At 33.7% G+C, this 22,995-nt stretch overlaps 2 protein-coding genes across 2 annotated transcripts; one reads left to right on the top strand and one right to left on the bottom strand.

Moving 5' to 3' along the window:
- Positions 1 to 3,482: 3,482 nt before the first annotated feature.
- Positions 3,483 to 5,923, bottom strand: swsap1 (SWIM-type zinc finger 7 associated protein 1). Its single transcript, XM_073833983.1, has 2 exons — positions 5,650 to 5,923; positions 3,483 to 4,350 (listed from the first exon to the last, which is right to left on the bottom strand). The coding sequence occupies exons 1-2, from the start codon at positions 5,899 to 5,901 to the stop codon at positions 3,769 to 3,771; spliced, it is 834 nt and encodes a 277-aa protein (XP_073690084.1). The 5' UTR covers positions 5,902 to 5,923; the 3' UTR covers positions 3,483 to 3,768.
- A 371-nt stretch (positions 5,924 to 6,294) lies between these two features.
- On the top strand, positions 6,295 to 22,234 carry znf653 (zinc finger protein 653). Its single transcript, XM_073827538.1, has 10 exons — positions 6,295 to 6,572; positions 8,812 to 8,852; positions 9,237 to 9,554; positions 11,090 to 11,610; positions 14,208 to 14,367; positions 14,615 to 14,690; positions 17,145 to 17,256; positions 18,287 to 18,401; positions 19,849 to 19,948; positions 20,028 to 22,234. Exons 1-10 carry the CDS (start codon positions 6,295 to 6,297, stop codon positions 20,203 to 20,205), a joined length of 1,899 nt encoding a protein of 632 aa, XP_073683639.1. The 3' UTR covers positions 20,206 to 22,234.
- Positions 22,235 to 22,995: the final 761 nt, after the last annotated feature.

The raw sequence follows: 22,995 nt of genomic DNA, 5'->3' as shown, positions 1-22,995 counted from the left end.
GTAATAGCTGCCCTAAGTGTGAAAAGATGGATCTCACAAACATACAGTCATTGTTGGAAAGGGTTCAAATACTCAAAAATGCTGAAAAACCAAATAATTTGTGGGACCTGAAGGATTTTTTCTGAAGAACAGCTGCCAGTTTAACTATTCTAAAACAACCCAGGAACTCATGAACAACTATATCTATAAAAAAAAAAAAATATGTGGTACATTCAGGTAACAACACAGTATTAAGAATAAAGCATGTGTAAACTTTTGAACAGGGTCATTTTTATAAATTCAGCTAATGCAACGAACCATATCTTATTCAGGCCAGTACTAAATAAACAACATGCATCGTGTAAGATCCATCTTATTTTGGTAAAATAATTAACATTTTGCAGATTCTGCAAGGTGTATGTAAACTTTTGACCTCAACTGTAAAATAAGCTAATATTATAATATTACTATGGCAGCTGTTGATGAAACATTTTTGTACAGTATACCACTAAACTACTTGTGGGGAGTTCATTTTTTTAATAGATGTTTTTGTCTTTGATTATACATTTTCAGACTTTAATTGGTGGCACTTTCCACAAATAGGGTTCATTTGGCAGTCCCATTAAATTTTATTAAGGATTTATTAAGGTTGTAGTGAGATAATAAGTTGGATAATTGTTTCATTTAAATTTAATGAAAAATGACATTGTAAATGCATCAACTTTCTGTACAAAATATTGTTAAAGTACAAACTTTATATAAAATAAATGTGAAACAATTTTTATTTTGCCCTCATGAGCTTCATTTTCAACATTTTGAAACAAATCTTTTTTTTGTTCCCCTTTTTGTGGAAAGTACCTGATGGCAGGTCATATATCATTCAGTTCTGGGTTTCCCAAGTCTGGATCTGTCTTGTAAATAGTACTTTTTTTATGTAAATAACAGTTTTCTACTCTGTTTTTTGTTGTTGTTGTTTTAAGTTACTTATCTTTCAGATCTGTAAAGCATTAAAGCCTAAAGGAGGAAGTCAGACTGAACAACCATTAGACCTTCTTTATTGGTCAGCTGAGTTACATGAAGGATAATTCACCTATCCATTCTTAGTTCTTCTGGTGCATTCTGGGAAGGCTTGTGTGGTTGATTTAGAACAGACCATTTCTTTTAAAGTCACCATGATGTTTTTGACATTTGCAACATATTTTACTTTCATAATGTGATTTCAGAGAAAAACAGAATATTGTAAAGCAATATGAAAATGTCGCAGGGAGACTTGATTAGATCGAGAACAGTGGGCGTTTCATACAAGCTTGTGCAGTTGATTATGGAGGGCTACACCCTTCCTGAAACAACACTAGCCCCCCAATAGTTGAAACTGAACCAGCTTTGCTTGCATTAACTGAAACTTTCAACAGTCATTTTTATTTTTTGATAAAATATTGCAGATTTTTTTTTCTATTAAATAATGTGCACTGATAAATCATTTGCAATTAGACCAAGAACATGTATTGAGAAAGTTTTGTACATTAGTTTGTAATAAGCAGTATAGTCAAATTACTGTACCGAAACCTCAAGCGTCAGTTTTTTCTTTAGTTGTCTGCTTTAGTTTGTGTTCTGTATTCTGTAATCCATATAACCATATGAACCAAATATTTTGTATCTGTGAACACCTATGTGTTAACCAAGATTCATTGGTAATCCCATTTTTAGTATCAAAACTTATAAAAAAAAAAGAAAGATGTTTATGCCATTTTTGACATGCAATCCTGTCTATTCAATGGTGCGATCACTGAGTGTTGTTTTATTTCATAATTGCATTGGTAGTAAGATTAAAAATCTGTTTCTAAACAACTATATGTCTTTTTCTATCAGCAATAAAGCTCCTATTTTGTTCTAGAATGAAAAGGATTTTTATTTATAGCATAAACAGACAAGATCATCCATTTCAACAAAGTCTACTCAATTCAAACTCAGTCCATTGTCATCCAAGATGTTCATGTCTTTCTCTCTTCAGTCGTAAAGAAATTGTTTTTTGAGGAAAACATTCAATATAATGGACTTCTGTGGTGCCCCCGAGTTTGAACTTCCAAAATGCAGTTTCAACGCAGATTCAAAAAGCTCCCAGCTGAGGAAGAAGGGTGTTATCTAGTGAAACGATCAGTTTTTTTTCTAAACAAATTGACAATTTATATACCTTTTAACAATGTAAATGCTCATCCGGGTCAATATAGTTAGGGCATGTCAAAAAAATTCCATCTTGTTTTTGTCTTCAACTTCAACAAAATCATCCTACATTGTTGGTTTACCTTTTTTTTATCTTCTTTGTATGTTCACTTTGTAAACACTGGGTCGATACTTTTGCAGCTATGTAGGATCATTTTGGAAGATGGGGAACAAAACAAGATGGGAGTTTTTCGACATACTCTAACTATGTTGACTTGGATCACACAGACTATGCATGCGCATTGCAGAGATGAGACAAGATGAGCATTTGAGATTAAAAAGTATATAAATTGTCAGTTTGTTTAGAAAATAACTGATCGTTTCGCTAGATAAGATCCTTCTTCCTCGGCTGGGATCGTTTAGAGCCCTTTGAAGCTGTGTTTAAACTGCATTTTGGACGTTCAAACTTGGGGGCACCACAGAAGCTGAAAGGTTTCCCTCAAAAAAACGTAATTTCTTTACGACTGAAGAAAGGAAGACATGAACATCTTGGATGACAAAGTGGTGAGTACAAAAAGAATGTTTGGGTTTTTGATGAAAACATTCCAGGATTTTTCTCGAGGTTGAAGGTCCAAATTACTGTTTCAATGCAGCTTCAAAAGGCTCTACACATTTCCAGACAAGGAATAAGGGTCTCATCTAGTGAAACGATAAGTAATTTTCTAAAAAAAAAAAATTATATACTTTTTAACCACAAATGCTCATCTTGGACTAGCTCAACTTTCATTACGTAGTCACGTTGTTTACAGAGCGAACGTGCAAAGAAAGTCAAACGCACTTTACAAAAGAGGTAAAACAAAGATGTTGGGCAATTTTGAAATTGGAGGGAAAAATGAGTTTGACTTTTCATGTCCTACCCTACCTTTTTGAACCAGAGAACATGGACATGCATCAGATTTTGTGCGTGATGAGCATTTGTGGTCAAAACACTATAAGACCCTTATTCCTTGGCTGGGATTTTGTAGAGCCCTTTGAAGCTGCATTAAAACTGCAATTTAAACCTTCAACCTAATTGAAGTCCACTATATGGAGAAAAATCCTGGAATGTTTTCCACAAAAATCTAAATTGTTTTGACTGAAAAAAGAAAGACATGAACAAATTATCGGGATTTTTTTATTCTGCAAGTGAACTAATCCTTTAATGACTGACTTCTGCTTCTACTTTTTGCGTAGCCTAGTTTCAGAGAAAACAGAAACTGGCAATGAAATCAAGTTTTTAATCGTTTAAACAGGGTCTTATATAAAACCTTAAAATTTAAAACAAATTAAATCATGTACTCCATACTCATATAATACTTCGTTTGACATCCTGAGCTAGACAGCATTTTTCAAAAATAAACTACTAAAACAAATTATACTTAACTAATATGCAAACTTTATACATTAAAATGTATTTATTTTTTACACTGCCAATGCTATATTAATGCTGCAAGTATGATTGACTACCCATCTGTATTTAGTCAAGAGAAGTTTACATTCAACCAAACAAGTTAATATTAACTTATCCTACTGATTAAGTATGGCTTGTCAAACTAAGCAACAAAATAGGTTGTATTGCAATATGAGCATTTATTGGCCATCTCCACATCTTTGATTTTCCTGTTTGCAATCATCCGGCTGCTCCAGAATCTGCTGTTCTTCTTCAATGACTGTATTGAACTCCAGAGCACCCCCTGCCCGCAGCATCATGTGCCACTGCTGTACCCGTGAAGGACACATGGCTGACAGATACACCTGCCACTCGTTCTGCCCGGCCCCCCCTTCACCCTTGACTTCATCTATCGTGCACCTCACCTGCAGGTAACGGTCCAGCACAGAGAGGAGAAGCTCAGGTGCCAGCGCTTCATTGTCTCGACTGCCTTCACTTTCAGAGTGAAAGGAGACCATGACCCTGCACAGGCCCTGGCCATCTGCTCTGTTCTGCAGGAATTGGGTGATAAAAGCAGCGGTGTCATGCAGGAGGGCCGCCACGTGGGCCACGGGGCTCAGGTCGTCCTGTAGGGGTCCAACTCGAGACCCGTGCAAATAATGATCCAGACCGTCCACGATAATCAGAGAGGGGGGAGACGTGGCCTCAGATGCCAGCTCATGGAGGGACGCAACATCCTCAACCAGCTCCTCCAAAGTCTTCACATATACAAACTTGACATTCTGTGAATGAACATGGATCAAAACGAGAATTAGGTTACTTTTATTCAGATTCAGATTTTATATTTGCCATTTTCCAAATTGCGCTGTTTGGAAAATACTTTTTCTGGAGCTGTATTTTTAGCATGTGGACATTACTTTTTCTTTGTTTATCATATATGTGACCCTGGACCACAAAACCAGTCTTAAGTCGCTGGGGTATATTTGTAGCAATAGCCAAAAATACATTGTATGGGTCAAAATGACTGATTTCTCTTTTATGCCAAAAATCATTAGGAAAATGAGTAAAGATCATGTTCCATGAAGATTTTTTGTCAAATTCCTACTATAAATATATCAAAATGTAATTTTTGATTAGTAATATGCATTGTTAAGAACTTAATTTGGACAACTTTAAAGGTGTTTTTCTCAGTATTTTGATTTTTTTGCACCCTCAGATTCCAGATTTTCAAATAGATGTAACTCGGCCAAATATTGTCCTATCCTAACAATATCATATATCAATAGAAAGCTTATTTATTGAGCTTTCATATGATGTATACATCTCAGTTTTGTAAAATTTAACCTTATGACTGGTTTTGTGGTCCAGGGTCACATATAATGATATAATGAGAATATGGAGTGCATACTTGACCAAAAATACGCAATTTGGTGCAGATGCCAAATTATGGCAAAAAAGATGAAATTCTGATAACTTACGTAAATTAAGTTTAAGTGTTTTTACGACGTGTAATCTTTCAAGCCGTATTGGTGGCACAGAATGGAAACAATGCCACTGAACCGAACAAAACTCGCATATTTTGCTGATTATTGCTGCTGAAAATGGTCAATTATTGTCATGTTTTAGGCTGTACTAAATTGGTCGGACCAGAAAAATCATTTGTAGTACTACAGACTGCCAAACAATCTAACAAATCAAGGAGAAGAGTGCAAAAAAGATAAGACTACGTTTGTGGTTGACCAAACTGAACCAGGATTTCCAGGGCAAGAGTTTTGACAACATTTGTGTTTGTTCTTATCATTTCCTTCTTGTTAGCAGAGCAACATATTCAGTAGTACATTAACCATGCAATCCATGCTGTTGTTTACATCTGAGTATCTCCAATATGGCCACACATAACTAAACAACAGGTGAGGTAAGTGTAAACCCTCTATATAAATATAATTTGTTGATCATTTTGAGGCCTAGGAAATGAATGTATCAAACATCACACAATAGGTTTTACCAGGTTTAAGGCATTTCTGACTGAATTATTTATTATTAATTACCTTGACGTTCAGTAAACAAACCATTATTATTACCTTTAGACTTTCTAGTTTTAATCCAGGTATGGAAGCCCTCAAAGACACCGGTAGAGACTGAAAAGGGGTTTGTGTGAAAAACAGCACTTTAAGCCCCAAATCTGTGGCAGCTGTTACAGCTGCAAGAAATAAGACAGATCTACTGATATTTACATCTCCAAGCACCAGTGTGTTTCCTTCTATGTGAGAGGGAAAAATTAAATCACTTCCTGATGCGAAACGTCTGAAAACGACTTCTAAAATATCAGCCATAACAGTTTTGATGCAAATTTAATGTAAGTATGATTTGTCTACAGCTACTGTACAAACTGAAGGCATGCTGCTTCTCCCGCGAACTTGTCGAAGCAATGCCCGCTGTTGAAACGACGCATCTGATTGGCTAGTGCCAAAGAGTGCTCACTGTTGATTGGTCGAATCCAAGTGTCGGTTCAAATACACACAATTATCCTCCTTTTAAAAGCTTAAAAATTATTTTACTGTAAATTTTGCGCATTGACATCGTCGTAAAAAATATCTGGACTTAAAAAATCTAGCTGAAATAAAACGCGGAATTAAATAAATAAATAAAAAATCCACTTCCTTTAAGGCCACACACGGCACTTCCCTTTAAGACAAAACATAACAACTCAACAGCTGATGCGAAACATGGCGGCGGTAAACACAGACTCCAAAGCCACCGGAGAGCATATCAAAGCTATTTTACGCCGCTGCAGGGGTCGACCGAGACTGACAGACGCGGACCGGGCTCAGCGACGGCTCGAGTCGCGGAAGAAGTACGATGTGCGGCGGGTTTATCTGGGAGAAGCGCATCAGGTCTGGAGCGAGCTGCGCCGGCGGACGAGCCTGAGCGACGCGGGTCTCGCCGAGTATTTAATCCTGCTCAATTCCGTATATGGAGAAAAATACCAGCAGAAATACGGCAAGTATGTATTCAGATATGATGAACGCCCTATTTGATCATGCATCAATCCAAATCACTGTGCAGTATGTTGCATAATTGCAGTGCATACATGCTTGGACTGTGTGCACAAATATTCCTGTCTGATACAACAAAATCAAAATCCTTTATCTTTTATAACTTCCAAGTGTTCTTTGGCAACCCGATGCTGGTCTACCTTATTGATTTAGGTCTACCTTATTGATGCATTGCATTGTTTCTGTTTATATACATATATAAAGTACCAAGCATCATGTTATTGCCATGTATTTTTAATTTACATTTTTAGAAAGATACTGTACTATAATAGTACCATTTTATTTTCTGAAGCATCAGATATACACACACATGCTACCAGTCAAACATTTTTGAACAGTAATGTTTTTTTAAAGAAGTCTCTTTTGCTCACCATGCCTGCGTTTATTTGATAAAAAAATACAGCTAGTTTAGTAATATTGTGAAATATTTTTACTATGTAAAATAACAGCTTTCTGTTTGAATATATTGTAAAATGTAATTTATTCCGGAAATGCAAAGCTGAATTTTCAGCATCATTACTCCAGTCCACGTGATCCTTCAGATTCAGAAAACATTCTAATATAATTATTTGCTATTCAAGAAACATTTATTATTGTTATTATTTTTTCAGAATTCTTTGAAGAATAGAAAGATCCAAAGATCAGCATTTATCTTAAATAAAAAGCTTTTGTAACTTTATATACTCAACCATTCAAAAGCTTGGAGACAATATAATGGGGGGAAAATATAATCTAGAAATTATTACTTGTATTTAGCAAGGACACTTTAAATTGATCAAAAGTCATCATAAAGACATTTATAATGTTATAAAAATATTTATTTCAGATAAATGCTGTTCACTATTACATTTTAAAATATATATTCAAATAGAGAACAGTTATTTTAAATACATTTTATTGTATTTGCTGTGCTTTAAATCAAATAAATGCTGGCTTTATAATTTACGTTTTTCCAAACCCCAAATATTCCTGTCTGATACAACAAAATCAAAATTCCTTTATCTTTTATATCTTCCAAGTGTTCTTTGGTAACATGATGCTGTTCAGGGTCTACCTTGTTGATTTATTGCATGGTTTTTGTGTATTTATATGTATAAAGTACTAAGCATTATCATGTTATTGTCAAGTATTTTTTTGAAAGATACTGTACTATAATAGTACCATTATATTTTCTGAAGCACCTTAAAGTATCATGTATTATATGTATATACACACTACCAGTCAAAAAATTTTGAACCGTAAGATTTGTAATGTTTTTTTAAAGAAGTATCTTCTGCTCACCAAGCCTAAATTTAATTATTTTAAAATACAGTAAAATTGTGAAATGTTTTTACTATTAAAAAAAGTGATTTCTATTTGAGTATATATAAAAATGTAATTTATTTCTGTGATCTACACTAAATTTGAGCATCATTACTCCAGTCTTCAGTGTCACATGATCCTTCAGAAATCATTCTAATATGCTGATTTGCTATTCAAGAAACATTTACTATTATTATTACTATTTTTTTAATAATTATGAATAGAAAGATCCAAAGATCAGCATAAAAAGCTTTTGTAACATTTATATACAGTATACCATTCAAAAGCTGTAAGTAAATATAATGGGGGAAGACATTCTAGAAATTATTACTTTTATTTAGCAAGGATGCTTTAAATCGATCAAAAGTGATGATAAAGACATTTATAATGTTACAAAAAAATTCTATTTCAGGTAAATGCTGTTCTTCTGAACTTTTTATTTATCTGAGGAACCTGAAAAAATTCTACTTAGCTATTTTTAACGCAATAATAATGTTTTTGAGCACCAAATCAGAATATTAGGACGTTTTTGATGGGTTGTGTGGCTGGAGCAATGATGCTAAAAAATTCAGCTTTGAATTCACAGGGATACATTAAATTTGAAAATATATTTTCAAATAGAGAACAATGATTTTAAATACATTTTCTGTTTTTTGCTGTACTTTGGATCAAACGAATGCAGGCTTTGTGATTTAGGCTAAAATAATTTGTGTTTTTCCAAACCCTTCTTGTAAAAAAAAAAAAAAAGAAGATATTTAGCAGAAAGCTATTTTCAATACAATGAAAGTAGAACCATAGAAGGCTGTGGTCTTTAGTCAGCTTGTAGCATGTAGCTTTTCTTTTAACAGAAATGTTGTAACATGTGTCTTGTGTCGTGATGGACAGGCAGAACAACCTTCCTGAACAATGCAGCAGTCACAGAAAAGGTGAGTAATATTTATATTTGCATAATTTAGCCTAATTAATAATCAAAAAGTGTTTCCCTAAGCCTTTCTAACAATATAGGCCCTACATTATTGTTAAAAAAGTTTAGGGATGTTTTTGAGTATTTTATGCTTAGTAAAACTGCATTTATTTGATCAAAAATGCTGTAATATAATTTTAAATATTATTACAATTTAATATAGCTGTTTTCTATTTGAATACATTTTAAAATGTAATTTATTCCTGTGATGCAAAGCTACATTTTCAGCATCATTACTCCAGTCTTTAATGTCACGTGGTCCTACAGAAATCATTCTAATATGCTGATTTGCTGCTCTTACTATTGTCAAATTTAAAAACAATTGTTAATTTCCATCTTTATGCAGGGAAGAAGGTGTCTGCCACCAGCTTGCAGGCTGTGGTGAGCTGGTATCAAAGTCACTGTCAGTCGTGCCAGCATGAGCCTGAGCTGCGTGCGGTCGAACCCACTGTGGGTTTATCTACATCTGCGATGTGGCAATGTGTGGCGGGTCATTCGTTTGTGCAGTACCTGCCCTGGCCTGCAGGAGGCGAGTCTGAGTCAGACATGGAGGACAGTGTTATGGAGAAAGATGAAGAAGACAGGCGTCTGGAGAAGAAAGCTACTGTCAATGAGAGTATCAACACCAAAAGGAGTAGACTGCAAAACCACGGACAGCTGCAGGGTATGAAAGTCTTACACTGTGTTCATGTCGTGTAGTAGGGCTTCCCAAACTAATTTTTATCAGCCCGAAAACCTTAGATGTAAAATAAATTATTAAATAAATGTAAACAAATTTCTTCAATAAATGAACAACACATTTGCATTTCCACAGGTCTCTGATAATCGTTAATGGTAACATGACATGAAACAGGGTTATTATCATTAATTAAAACTAAAACCATAAAAACGAGGCGATTTTATTTATTTTTTATTTGTTATTTTTAATAATGAAATAAATACTTTAAATACAAAAAATGTTTAGTTGAAGTACTAAAATAACTATAACTAAATAATAAAAACAAATAATAAATATTATATACTGTAAATACCGTACATTCTATACATACTATGTAAATACTATACAAATGCTATTAAAAAAACAATAAAATAATACAAATTACGCAAAAAACACAAAAACCTTAAAATAAAACGTGAAAATAGAAAATTCAAAAATAACTTACTATTCAAAATACTTACAAAATATTATTTCAGTGATACTAAAATAACACTGCATGCAAGTAAACAACTAAAATATTTAAGCTTTTTATGTTTGTATCTTTTTATATATGATTTATATCATCATTCATATTATTTATGTGTAATATTTTACTTTAATTATAAAAGTAATAAGACTAAAAGATACTGTTGCACATTATTTTAAATTTATCAACTTCAAACCCTCATACTTTTAACATTTAATTATATTTGCTTTTTTGTGAAGCTCTCTTTATTTTAATTTTAAATTGATTTTATTCATTATTTGTATGATTACATTCATTTTTTATTTTCTTCTGCTTACTAACCCCTATTTTTGTGTCATATTTATTTAAAAGGGTTCATGACATGTTTGTTTTTTTATTCGTTTAATATGTTCCTTGAGGTTTGCTTAGAATGTTAATAACGTTTTTTGCACTAAAAATGATTTTTTTCAACCCTCATTCTGACCCTGTGTCTAAAATGAACCTGTTTTAAGGGGCAGGTCTTTTAAGGCTTGTCAGTAATCAGCCACTGTTTAAAAAAAAAAAAAAAAAAAAGTTTTATCAAGAAATTTACTTACCGTTTGTGATGCAGCTGCAGTCAGATCAAGTACCGCTTCACCTTTCAACAAATGTTTCTTTGTGAACTCTCCATGACACTGTACATCATTGACAAAACAAAATGCTCCAAACAATCATCAGACCGATCCGGGATGCCATTAAAATAAACTATCCACTCACTATGGTGAAAAGATGACTATTCGTTGATTTGTTGCTCTGGAGGCAGTGTTTATGAAATGTTTGTGCCCAGGTGACGTCATCTCGCATCTCACATCCAAACAAGCCGTTTTTGAGCTTTATTTAAATAAATATTTTGTTTATGATGAGAAGGAGCTTTTAAGCTATGAAACTTGCAGGATGTTTTAATGTTACAAAGACCTCTTATATGCCAAAAGATCAAGGCAAATTTGATTTCTCATGTCATGACCCCTTTAACATGCAACATTGAATTCTCTTACAGACAGCATCAATGACTTGGAAGATGATGATCATCCTTCCCATGTGGAGCATCAGATGACATGCACATCCCTCAGTGATCTCCCAGGATCCCCCGCGGCCCACAGCAGTCCCCCCGCCTCGGAGCGCTGTCTGACCAGCCAGGCCGAGTGGGAGATGGAGGTGCTCATGGATCGAGAAGCCCAGGCCACCCTGGGTGAGTCCGATGGAAAAGCCTCGAGTCAGGATGTGGCAAGAGAGACTGATCCTGTCAGGGAGCAGACGGATGCTTCCAGAACTTTAGAGAAGGCAGACGGTGGAGGCGGCTTGACGGAGAGTTTCGAATGCGTGGTTGTCACAGCGCCCTTGACTGACAGGCAGGAGAGGGAGGATGGAGTCAATTGTTCTAGAGAAGGCGGGGTGGAGAGCGTCCCGTCGTTGGCGGCCGCCCCAGCACAGGGACAACTGTTTGAGAGTCAGGACCTGCAGACGGTGATGGGTGGATGTGAGCTGCCGGATCAGCGTTCCACATTGGAAGGATCTCAGGTTGGTCAAAGTGATCACAAGAGACCCGCTAAGAGGTCATAAGAGTAAAATAAAACAAAATATGCTTTTAAATAAAATGATGCATATATGTATTACGTGTTTAAAAAAACATTCATTGCAAACAACTAGAAAAGCTGTTTAAAATTAAACCAGAGATCATTACTCCAGTCTTCAGTGTCTCATGATCCTTCAGAAATTATTCTAATATGCTGATTTATCAATATTGAATATTTTTTTTGGAATACTTTTTTTAGGATTCTTTGATGAATAAAACATTAAACAAAACTGCTGTTATTTTTTAATGAAAATGTTTTGTAATAATATACAATTTTTGGGGTCAGTCATTTTTTTCTTTCTTTTTTTTTGAAGGAAATTAATACTTTTATTCAGCAAGGATGTGTTAAATTGATTAAAAAAAAGTGATAGTAAAGGCATATATTATTAGAAAAGAGTATATTAGAATGATTTATGAAGGATCATGTCACACTCTATATAAAAGTATATTAAAACTGTTATATTAAATTGCAATAATATTTCATAATATTACTTTTTTCCTGTATTTTTGATCACATAAAAAAAAACATTTCAATTTCTAATAGTTAAAAAAAATGATACCATAAAAAATCTTTATTTAAAATAAAACATTAACTGAAATTAACTGAACATCAACTAAAAAAACAAATAAATTAATAAAAACTATACAGACATTGAAAAAATAAATAATAATAATAATAATAATAATAACAAAAAACACTACAAATTAAGTAAATGTAAAATTAAATTAAAATCTAATTCAAATCATTATCGAAAACTAGAATAGTTTATTAATTGTACTAAAGTAAGACTAGTGTAAACTTTATTGTAACTTTTTTATTTTTTTATTTTTGTTATAAATATAAGTTTTATAACATTTGTATAAACACTTCAATATTTAATTAAATTCCTAGTCTCTAAGAAATACTGCTGCAAATAGCATACTACTTTTTACTGTTTACTATTTCTAAATTTCATGCTGAAAAATAAAAAATAAAATATTTAAAAGCCTTTATTTACGTGTTATTCAAATTTGAAAAAGTATTAATATGTTGTATTTGTTGTAGTTGCTTTAGTTTATGTTAATTTAAATTTAAAGTTACAAATTACAAAAAGAATTGCAAAAAATATTTTAGTTTAGTTTAGTCACCAAAAAGTGAAATGGGCACAACTTCACCATCCATTTCATGTTATGTATAAAACGGAAGTAATATAAGCAGCAATATCAACAGAAATTAGATTTTTACATGCAGGTGGACTAAAAATGCGAAACTATTTTTTAATTTCTGTTGATAACTGGATGCCTTTTACTGGACATGACTACTGAAGTTTAAAATTATTGCATAATGTGCTTAGTTTCACATACTAGCAGTATAAAGCACATTCTGGACGGTATGCATTAAACAGTATGATGCTGCTCAAAGCTGTTTTACAGTTAAGGTGTTTTCTAGTGTTGCATTGTGAGTCACACAAGTTCCTTATTGCTTCCTTATTGACATGTAAATAAGTCCCCTATGGAAAGGGAACATCCAGGTGACCATTTGCATATCTGATGTATCCACTTTATTCTTCCCGTAAGAGTGGGTATATTTTATGGGTTTGGCTTCCAGTCTCATCCACATCCAGCTATTTTTAGCTGTACAAAACGGCTAGTTTGCTGCTTGATATTGCAAATTGGTATGTCTTACCATATTATTTAAATGTATTATCTTAATTATGAACACACTGGTTTGTAGCATAAACAGTTTTACCGTTTACTGCACGCTATTGTTCTTCTCCTTCTCCTTCTGTTTAACAGAATTGCATTTCTCATAGCTGTATAGTGATATTTTCAATTTATTAAGCCTTTATTAAATTGTTATTATTGTGTTCTAAACCAAACCAAAATAAATGAATGGTAATTTGCAGTTTTATTTTGTTAGTTTAGCAGTTTATCAAACTACAAAAAGCACCATAAAAATACAATTAAATTGTAATAAAACTGTAATTGTATTAGAAGATTAAAATTAAGCCTTTCCAATTTACATAAATGTACAATTCAGAGCTTTTGAATATTGTTCTTTTGTTTTCTCTAGCTGCAGTGTTAGTTGAGTTTTTCAGTGGTTTTCTAATTTCTAAGTTTTAGTGCTTTATGGCTGTCAATGTGTTAAATATTTTAAACAGAAATGCATTTCTCACAATTGTCTGCTGACATGTACATTCATTAAATCTATAAAATGTTATAAAAATCTGTAAATATGTTTCATAGGTAGTAAAACTGCAAAAAATCCAATAAAACATGACTTGAAAAAGCTTAAATTTGAACTGTTTGTCATACCGCTATCATATGACTTCGGAAAAGACCGTTATATCCGGGGAAAAAAGTTTTATGGACTGTTTTTATGATACTTTTTTAGTCTTTTTTTACTTGATTGTACCACTGATTGTTCAGGATATTTAATTTTTGTGTTCAGCAGAGGAAAGAAATTAATTCGTTTTACACAGAATTCCCAAACTTTGACCAATTCTAATCTTTTTGGATTACCTAATTACCTAATTTTCTCCCCCCTCTGACCTTCCCGCAGCTGATCATAATTACGGGTCCCAGTTACGAGGCTCTGACGTCTGAAGGCATTCAGCTGAACGTGGGTGGCGGTGATGTTGAAGAGGTCACATGTACGCTGATCGGGGACGTGTCGTACAATCAGATGTGTCAGTCCGGAGCCAGCTCACGTCCCACCACTGGTATTGGTTTCCCTGAAATCACTCTCGTCAATGGCCACTGTTTTGACCTGTCCTGTGTTTCAGCTCTTTAACGTGACTCATAAATCAGTCATAATGTGTGCTTTGAAACAATTTAACCACTTTTAACTACTTCCTTATGAGTTTAGTGTCAGTTTAACTAGTTTCAGTAATATGCGCTATTTTTAAGATGTTGCCCTTTAAAAAAATCATGTCCTGAAGACAATCTGTTGATGTTTAATGATTCCAGATCTGGCTGAGAAGCGGTTATTGGATCCCAGTGAAGAAACGCACTGTTCGAAAGAGCTTCAGCAGTCTCTCAGTAGGTCAGTCAATGTGGACCTATAGTTTTTCACAGTAGCCACAGTTTGTATATGTAGATATTTTTCTTTTCATCTGATACTCCACCATTTAAAACTCACCATTTGACTCAAGGTGTCAGCAAGATTTTATTTTATTTTTAAGAAAATCACACTTTTTATTCAGCAAGGGTGTTTTAAATTGATCAAAAATTACAAAAGATTTCTGTTTTAGATAAATGCTGTTCTTTTGAACTTTATATTCATCAAACAATCCTGAAAAATAAAACGTATCATATTTTCCACAAAGATAATAAGCAGCACAAAATGTTTCTTGAGCATCAAAACAGCTTATTAGAATCATTTCTGAAGGATCTTGTGACACTGAAGCCTGGAGTAATTATGCTGAAAATTCAGCTTTTTGTACATTTTACATTTTACAGTATATTCAAATAGAAAAGGGATATTTTTAAGTCTAATAATATTTTACAATATTACTGTTTTTACTAAACAAATAAATGCAGTTTTGGTGAGCCTAAGTGACTTCTTTCAAAAACTGTAAAAAAAAAAATCAATAGTTTATATTGACTCAAATTCTCTGACATAAGACTCTTCTGAATGACCTAATTTTGTACACACCTTAACCATTAACTGTTACACCTTTTCACATGCCTGATTTCCCAATTTAACAACTCTTTATGATGGAAAATTGCAGAAAGTAATTTGTCAGCTTTTTGTTGTTGAGTTGGGTTGGGTTTGGTTTGTACATGACGTCTAACACATCAGATTAAACAATGGAAATAATTAAAATGTTTTAATACCTAGTTCTGCCATCAAACTCTAGATGACGCAGGCTGACGGATTATTAACATAACTGATGATATCACAGAGTTATACTTGGCACAAGCTGATTGGTTCATGTTGATTTACTTTATTTAAAAAATTCACAACATTTTATACATATTTTGGACTATGGGGAGCGCCATTATTTCAGTGGCATGAAATGGATGCACTCTGTGAGCTACTGGCACTACTTCTTGCTGATTTTAAGCTTAAACCAAATGCCGTACCATCGTTTTTAGGGGTTTTTTTCCCCACAAAGACTCTAAACGCCCTCTGATATCAAGTGAAATCTGCACTAAAAAACTCCAGCATTGGCATGTTTACATCCTGCCAGGATGGCATCTAGCGTTTCTTGTCTCTGCCATTTGTAAGCTCTTTCAGTAGCTGTTGTCTACTAAAAGCCTCAAAGGCATCAGGGCTAAAGTGGAGAGAACAAAGACGCAGGTCTTTAGGAAGTTTTATTCGTTCACAGGCATCTTTCCATTCTTTTCCTTTTTTTCCTATCGCTGGGAAAGCAGTAAAGACTTGCATCGCTTCTCGTTGCCCTCCAACTGAAAATTTAACTCAGAAACATGTGGCATCGTATCAGTATTTTATTTTCCGAGTTGTGTTGTGGTAAAAATAGCAACAGGTAGCGCCGGTAGCTCACCAAGTGCAACCATTTTTCATAAAAAATAATGCCCCCCCCCCCCCCACAGTGCAGTAATAAAACAATGTTTTTTTAAATAACGTAAATCTTTAGTAGGTTTTCTACTACATATTTCAGTAAAGGACGTTAAATTAAAGTAGTTCACTTTCAGAACAAAAATTTACAATGTACTCACCCCCTTGAGTTTGAACTTCTAAAATGCAGCTTCAAAGGGCTCTAAATGATCGCAGCCAAGGAAAGAAAGGTCTTATTTAGCAAACGATCGGTTATTTAAAAAAAGATTACAATTTATATACTTTTTAATCTCAAATCCTAGTCTTGTCTAGCTTTTTGTGTACTCTGTGTATTCCAGTTCACGAAAGTTAGGGTATATCGAAAAACTCCCATCTCATTTTTAAAATGTTAAAATTGTCCTACATCGCTGTTTTACCTTTTTTTTTTGTAAAGGGTGTTTTGATCTTCTTTGCACGCTCACTTTGTAAACACTGGGTCGGTACTTTTGCAGCGAAGTCGGACAATTTTGATGTTGGAGGAGAAAATGAGATGGAGGTTTTTACCCTAACTGTCATGAACTGGAATACACGCAGAGCTAGGCAAGACAAGCGTTTGAGGTTAGAAAGTATATAAATTGTAAATGTTTTTAGTAAATTACTGATCGTTTCACTAGATAAGACCCTTCTTTCTCGGCTGGTAACATTTAGAGCCCTTTGAAGCTGCATTTTGGAAATTCAAACTCGGGGGCACCATAGAAGTCCATTATATGGAGAGAAATCCTGAAATGTTTTCCTCAAAAAACATTATTTATTTACGAGTGAAAAAAAACATGAACATCTTAGATGACAAGGGGGTGAGTACATTATCTGTACATTTTTGTTCTGAAAGAGAACTACTCCTTTAAGCCGCATAAGTCTTAATAATCCTCACAATGTTTCAGTATGTCATGCTTTACCAATTTGGTCTCAGTTGAGTGGTGTGTGTTTGTGTGTCAGGTCTAAACGGAGCCGACGGGGTCCAGTAATCGAGGCGGATGGCATGCTTAAGATGTTTCACTGTCCGTATGAAGGCTGTAGTCAGGTGTATGTGGCCATTAGCAGTTTCCAGGTGAGCTCATGTGTGTCATGCATTTCTAATGAGACTGCGGCTAGAGAATCCCTGAAAGCACAAACCAATGCCACAACACAAACGGTTAAAAATAGAAGCTGGAAAATTATATGCTGTTAAATACATTGACGTCAACCTGACCAGCCAGGCGCTTTGTCCATTTTATTGTTTTAGGTCAAGGGAAATGTTCTAATGCCTCTTAATTGTTTGCTGCACCTTAGTAACAGGAAATAAAATGTCCCCTGCAGAGTGGGTTAGATATTGTAAACATTGGAATGGAAATCTGCTTAGTATTTATAGAGTTGGTTAATTTTTGTTTGTGATATTAATCGCATTGATAACGCTGACCTGCATCATGTTGAATGAAATCCAGTGCTTTTTTCTGACTAATTTTGAGGTGCTGATTGCACATTACAGTATGCATTTTGACTGGTTTTATGCCTTAATCACCAGAAAACTGCCACAAAGACATACGGGAATCTGAGGGTGCAAACAAAATCAAAATATTGAGAAAATAGCCTTTAAAGTTGTCCAAATTAAGTTCTTATCAATGCATATTACTAATCAAAAAATAAGTTATCTTTATCCTAGTGATTTTTGGCATAAAAGAAAAATGTATCAATTTGACCCATACAATGTTTTTTGCTATTGCTACAAATATACCCGTGATACTTAAGCCTGGTTTTGTCGTCCAGGGTCATATAGTGAAAATATTGAAATCAGCATCATCAAATTAGCTAATATTGGTCTACTTTTGCAAACCTGCTGAATTTTTTGTCAAGATGCAGGGCTGATAATAAATGCATAATTAATTACAAATATGTATCAGCTAATTTCTTAGACATTTTGTAACTTGTATTACATAAATCAGGTTAAAGTAATATCCTAACACAAGACTCAAGTGCAGGATCTCGTTGAGCTTGTATTGTTCTGTCAGCAAAAGTTGTAAAGTACAGCTAAAAATCAGACTGTCTGCTTCTGGTTAAAAGTCAAATCATGATTTCTAAAGATTTTTTTGTACGTTGGATAGAATCATGTGAACCTGGTGCACAGGAAGGGCCGCACCAAAGTCTGTCCTCATCCAGGCTGCGGGAAGAAGTTTTATCTGTCCAACCATCTTCATCGGCACATGATTATACACTCAGGTACAGACATATTAGATTTTACATGTGCTTGTGCCAGTGTTATTTTAGTATCAGAGTTGTAATGATATAGTTTTTATTATTTTGAATTTTTTTCAGTTTTTATATTTTCTCTTTTCACTAAAAATTATTTTGTATAGTTGAGTTTTTGCCATTTTTATTAGTTTATGGCTGTCAAAGTTAATGTTTTAACTGATATCATTTAAATATTTTTCCATCATTGCTTTTCTCACAGCCATAATACATTTGCAATACATACACAATTTTACAATTTATTGAAGACAGGTTATACAATTTTAAACTTTTGGAATGCACTGTCGTATGAAATGAATTCAGAATTTCATTTGTTTATTTTAGTTTATCTGTATTGATCTTATTTTTTATATACAATTCTTTATATAATATCTGTTATTTGTTTGTGGAAATGTTTTAGTACAAAATTGTTTCAAGACATTTATAAAAATGCTTTAATTTTAATTGTCATGATGACACTGACTGACATTAAAATGCACACATTATTAATCACAGCTATAATATAAAAATATTTACGTCTTACTTTAATTGCTTGATTTTGTTTTTTTTAATCCACTAATGATATATAATTTGTATTTTTGTATGTAATTAATTTTCTTTTCTTTTTTTCAAAAAGTATTTTTTTTTTTCAGTTTTTCTTTTTTTACAAAAATGTTTAAAAAAAAATCTTTCAAGCCATTTACAAAAAAGTTTATTAATGATTTAGTTTTCATTAATAACACTGGATTGCACTCATTATTAATCATTAAGTTATAATATAATATGTAATGTAATATACCAGTCAAAAGTTTTTGAACAGTATAATTTTTTTAGTTTAAGAAAGTCTCTTCTGCTCACCAAGCCTGCATTTATGTGATCCAAATTACAGCAAAAGCAGGAAAACGTGTGAAATATTTTTACCATTTAAAATAATGTTTTCTACTTGAATATATTTTAAAATATTAATTTCAAAGCTGAATTTTTCTCCAGTCACATGATCCTTCAGAAATCATTCAAATAATGTTTTGATTTGCTGTTTAAAAAACATTTATTATTATTATTATTATTATTATTATTATTATTAATAATGTATAAATATGTAAAAAAAATACAAGCTTTTGAATGGCATAGTGTGTAATGTTACAAAAGCTTTTTATAATAAATGATGATCTTCCTATTCTTCATATAATCTTAAAAAAGTGTACTCATCTGCTAGTAAAAGTATTTCACAATATTATTGCTTTTGCTGTACTTTGGATCAAATAAATGCAGGCTTGGTGAGCAGAAGAGAATTCTTTAAAAATCTTACGGTTCAAAAACTTTTGACTGGTGGTGTAAAAAGTAATATAATATGAAAATGTGTTTTTAAGAGTTTTTAGTTTTGTTTTTAATCAACTAATTCTATTTACTAATCAAAAAACTACATTCCCTCACACAGGTGTGCGAGACTTTATCTGTGAAACCTGTGGAAAGTCTTTCAAACGCAAGAATCACTTAGAAGTGCACAGACGAACACACACGGGAGAGACGCCGTTACAGTGAGTTCAGCTCAAGAACCACGATTCATTTAAGCACAAATGTCACTTCATAAGTGTTTTTTTTGTACTCTCCCTGTAGATGTGAGATATGTGGGTATCAGTGTCGACAGCGTGCGTCACTCAACTGGCACATGAGGAAACACACATCTGAAGCGCATTTCAACTACACGTGTGAACACTGTGGCAAACGCTTCGAGAAACTCGACAGCGTCAAGTTCCACAAACTCAAGAGCCATCCAGACAAACAGCCCACCTGAACGACACTTAAAGAAAAAATCATGAGTATGTGAAGAGATTTATTAAAGAGATAGTTCAACTAAAAATGAAACCTCACCCTCAAGACATCCTAGGTGTATATGACTTCCTTCTTTCAGACAAATACAGTCTGAGTTATATTAATGAAATGTCCTGGCTCTTCGTAATGGCAGTGAATGGCTGTTGAGATTTTGAAGTCCAATAAAGTGCATCTACCCATGATTAAAGTGCTCCACATGGCTCCAACAGTTAGCAGAAGCTAAAGATTATGGTTTATAAAGATTTAAATATAGATATTTTTCTTACACAAATGCATCAGTTTGCTTCAGAAGTCTTTTATTATCTCCCTGGAGCCAGGTGAAGCACTTTTTATGATGGATGGATGCATTTTATTTCACATTAAAATCTCAACAGCCATTCACTGCCATTATAAAGCTTGGAGGAGGCAGGACATTTTCAGTATAACTTTGACTGTATTCGTCTGTAAGCAGAAAATCACATACATCTAGAATGGCTTGAGGCTGAGTAAATCATGGGGTCATTTTCATTTCATTTTGGTAAACTGTCCCTTTTAATACTGTGGAACAAAGTGTTTATTTAGCAGTAATTGCATTTTGTGCACTTTTTAGGTGTATTTTTATAAAAAAAAAAAATCTTTTTGTACAAATCAAGACCTGGTATTTACCTAAAATATGCTTGATGGATAGACAAATAGTGGAAAAAGGACATACAAAAACACACAGAGACATTGATCGATTGTGTTTTTTGTTCATTCCTGTGCTGGACACAGAAAAACAAAACTGCACTTCTGCTGACACTGTATGAACAAACATTAATGTTTACACCAGATTTTTCTTAATCCAAGTTCTTAAAGGAGTAGTTCACTTCTGGAACAAATATTTACAGATTATTTACTCACCCCTTTGTCAGCTGAAATGGTCATGTCTTTCTTTCTTCAGTCGTAAAGAAATTATATTATAGTGGACTTCGATGGTGCCCTGTGTTCGAACTTCCAAAATGCAGTTTGAATGCACATTCAAAAGCCTCTAAATGATCCCAGCCAAACAAATTGACAATTTGTATGCTTTTTAACCAACACTTGTCTTGTCTCGTCTCTGTGTGATCCGGATCAATACAGTTAGGGTATTTCGAAAAACTCCAATCTTGTTTTCTTCTTCAACTTCAAAATTGTTCTACATCGCTGTTTTACCTTTTTTTGTAAAGGGCGTTTGATCTTCTTTGTATGTTCATTTTGTAAACACTGGATTGGTACGTCTGCAGCGATGTAGGACAATTTTGAAGTTAGGGGAAAAAACGAGATGGTAGTTTTTCGACATACCCCAACTGCTTGGAACTGGAAAAAATTGTCCACCCAGACGTTGACAAGACAAGCGTTTGAGGTTAAAGTATTTAAATTGTCAGTTTGTTTCGACAATGACCGGTCGTTTTGCTAGATGAGACCCATCTTCCTAGGCTGGGATCGTTTAGAGTCTTTCGAAGCTGTATTTCAACTGCATTTTCGATGTTCAAACTTGGGGCACCATTGAAGTCCATTATATAGAGAGAAATCCTGAAATGTTTTCCTCAAGACACATTTCTTATCCACTGAAGAAAGAAAGACATGAACATTTGGATGAGAAGGGGGAGTAAATTATCTGTAAATTATTGTTCTGGATGTGAACTACTCCTTTAATCTCATGATCCAAATCAGGGTGATATAATTATGTCTGCTCTTCCTTGCAAAAACCCATATTACTGCTTCATTAAAACTTCAATTTGTTTACATTGCCTTGTCCAATCCACATTTTTAATAACTTCTGTTTCTTATGTGTAGCCAGAAATATTCCTAGTCACCTATTGTATTTATTGTTATTTATAATTTAAGATACAACGCAGCTTTGATGGCTGTACAATTGCCACACATACTTACATTTTAAGTATGCAAGTATCAACACATTAGTTTTTTACTAAATGTATCCGTTTATATCAGTCCTTTCCTATCCAAGATGTAAATGAGTTTATTTCATCAGAACGGATTTAAAAATAATTCAGCATTACATCACTTGCCCACCAGTGGACCCTTTGCAGTGAATGGGTGCCATCAGAATGAGAGTCCAAACAGCTGATTAAAACATCATTGTAATCCATAATAAAATTTTTACCAGTAATCCCATTTTGTCCTGTCACATTAACATCCACTGACATTTTTTTTTTACTTGTAAACAGTGCTTAATCTGTGCATATTTCTCTAGACAATCAAACAAGATTACTTTTTCACTTGAGGAAGCAATATTACGGATTTCGGACTTGTATAGTAGCCAAAAGCAATGATTTGAAGTTAAAAACATCTTACTGATGGATTTGTTTCTTACAAACATGCTGCTTTTGGCTTTACAAGACATTAATTGATGACCTGGAGTGAATTACTTGTGGGTTATTGTGATGTTTTTTTATCATGTTTGGACTTTATTCTGACGGCACCCATTCACTGCAGAGGATCCAATGGTGAGCAAGTGATAAAAAGTGCTAAATTTTTCCAGAACTGTTCTGATGAAAAAAATAAACTGGATACTTTGGATGGCCTGATAGTAATTTTTCAGCATTTTTTGGGGGGGTGAACTGTTCCTTTAAAACACAGGTATTAAATTTAGTTCCTGGAGGGCCACAGCCCTGCAGAGTTTAGTTCTAAACCTGCTTCAACAAACATACCATGTAGTTTTTAAATAAGCCTGAAGCAGAGATTGCCTTACTATTTGTATTACTTACTGTTGGAGAAAAGTGTAACGGCTAAC

The sequence above is a fragment of the Garra rufa genome, chromosome 1 (genome assembly GCF_049309525.1).
Source record: "Garra rufa chromosome 1, GarRuf1.0, whole genome shotgun sequence".
Lineage (NCBI taxonomy): Eukaryota > Metazoa > Chordata > Actinopteri > Cypriniformes > Cyprinidae > Garra > Garra rufa.
The sequence above is the reverse complement of the archived record's forward strand: the minus strand, read 5'-3'. Positions and strand labels throughout refer to the sequence as shown.

Excerpts from the sequence above, each read along its gene's own strand:
- swsap1 (XM_073833983.1), bottom strand. The coding sequence starts at position 5,901 with ATGGCTGATATTTTAGAAGTCGTTTTCAGACGTTTCGCATCAGGAAGT. Across the intron at positions 4,351-5,649 it reads TAAAACTAGAAAGTCTAAAG|AATGTCAAGTTTGTATATGT; the intron begins GTAATAATAATG and ends GTTCATTCACAG.
- znf653 (XM_073827538.1), top strand. The coding sequence starts at position 6,295 with ATGGCGGCGGTAAACACAGACTCCAAAGCCACCGGAGAGCATATCAAA. Across the intron at positions 14,368-14,614 it reads CAGCTCACGTCCCACCACTG|ATCTGGCTGAGAAGCGGTTA; the intron begins GTATTGGTTTCC and ends TAATGATTCCAG. Across the intron at positions 18,402-19,848 it reads GCACATGATTATACACTCAG|GTGTGCGAGACTTTATCTGT; the intron begins GTACAGACATAT and ends TCCCTCACACAG.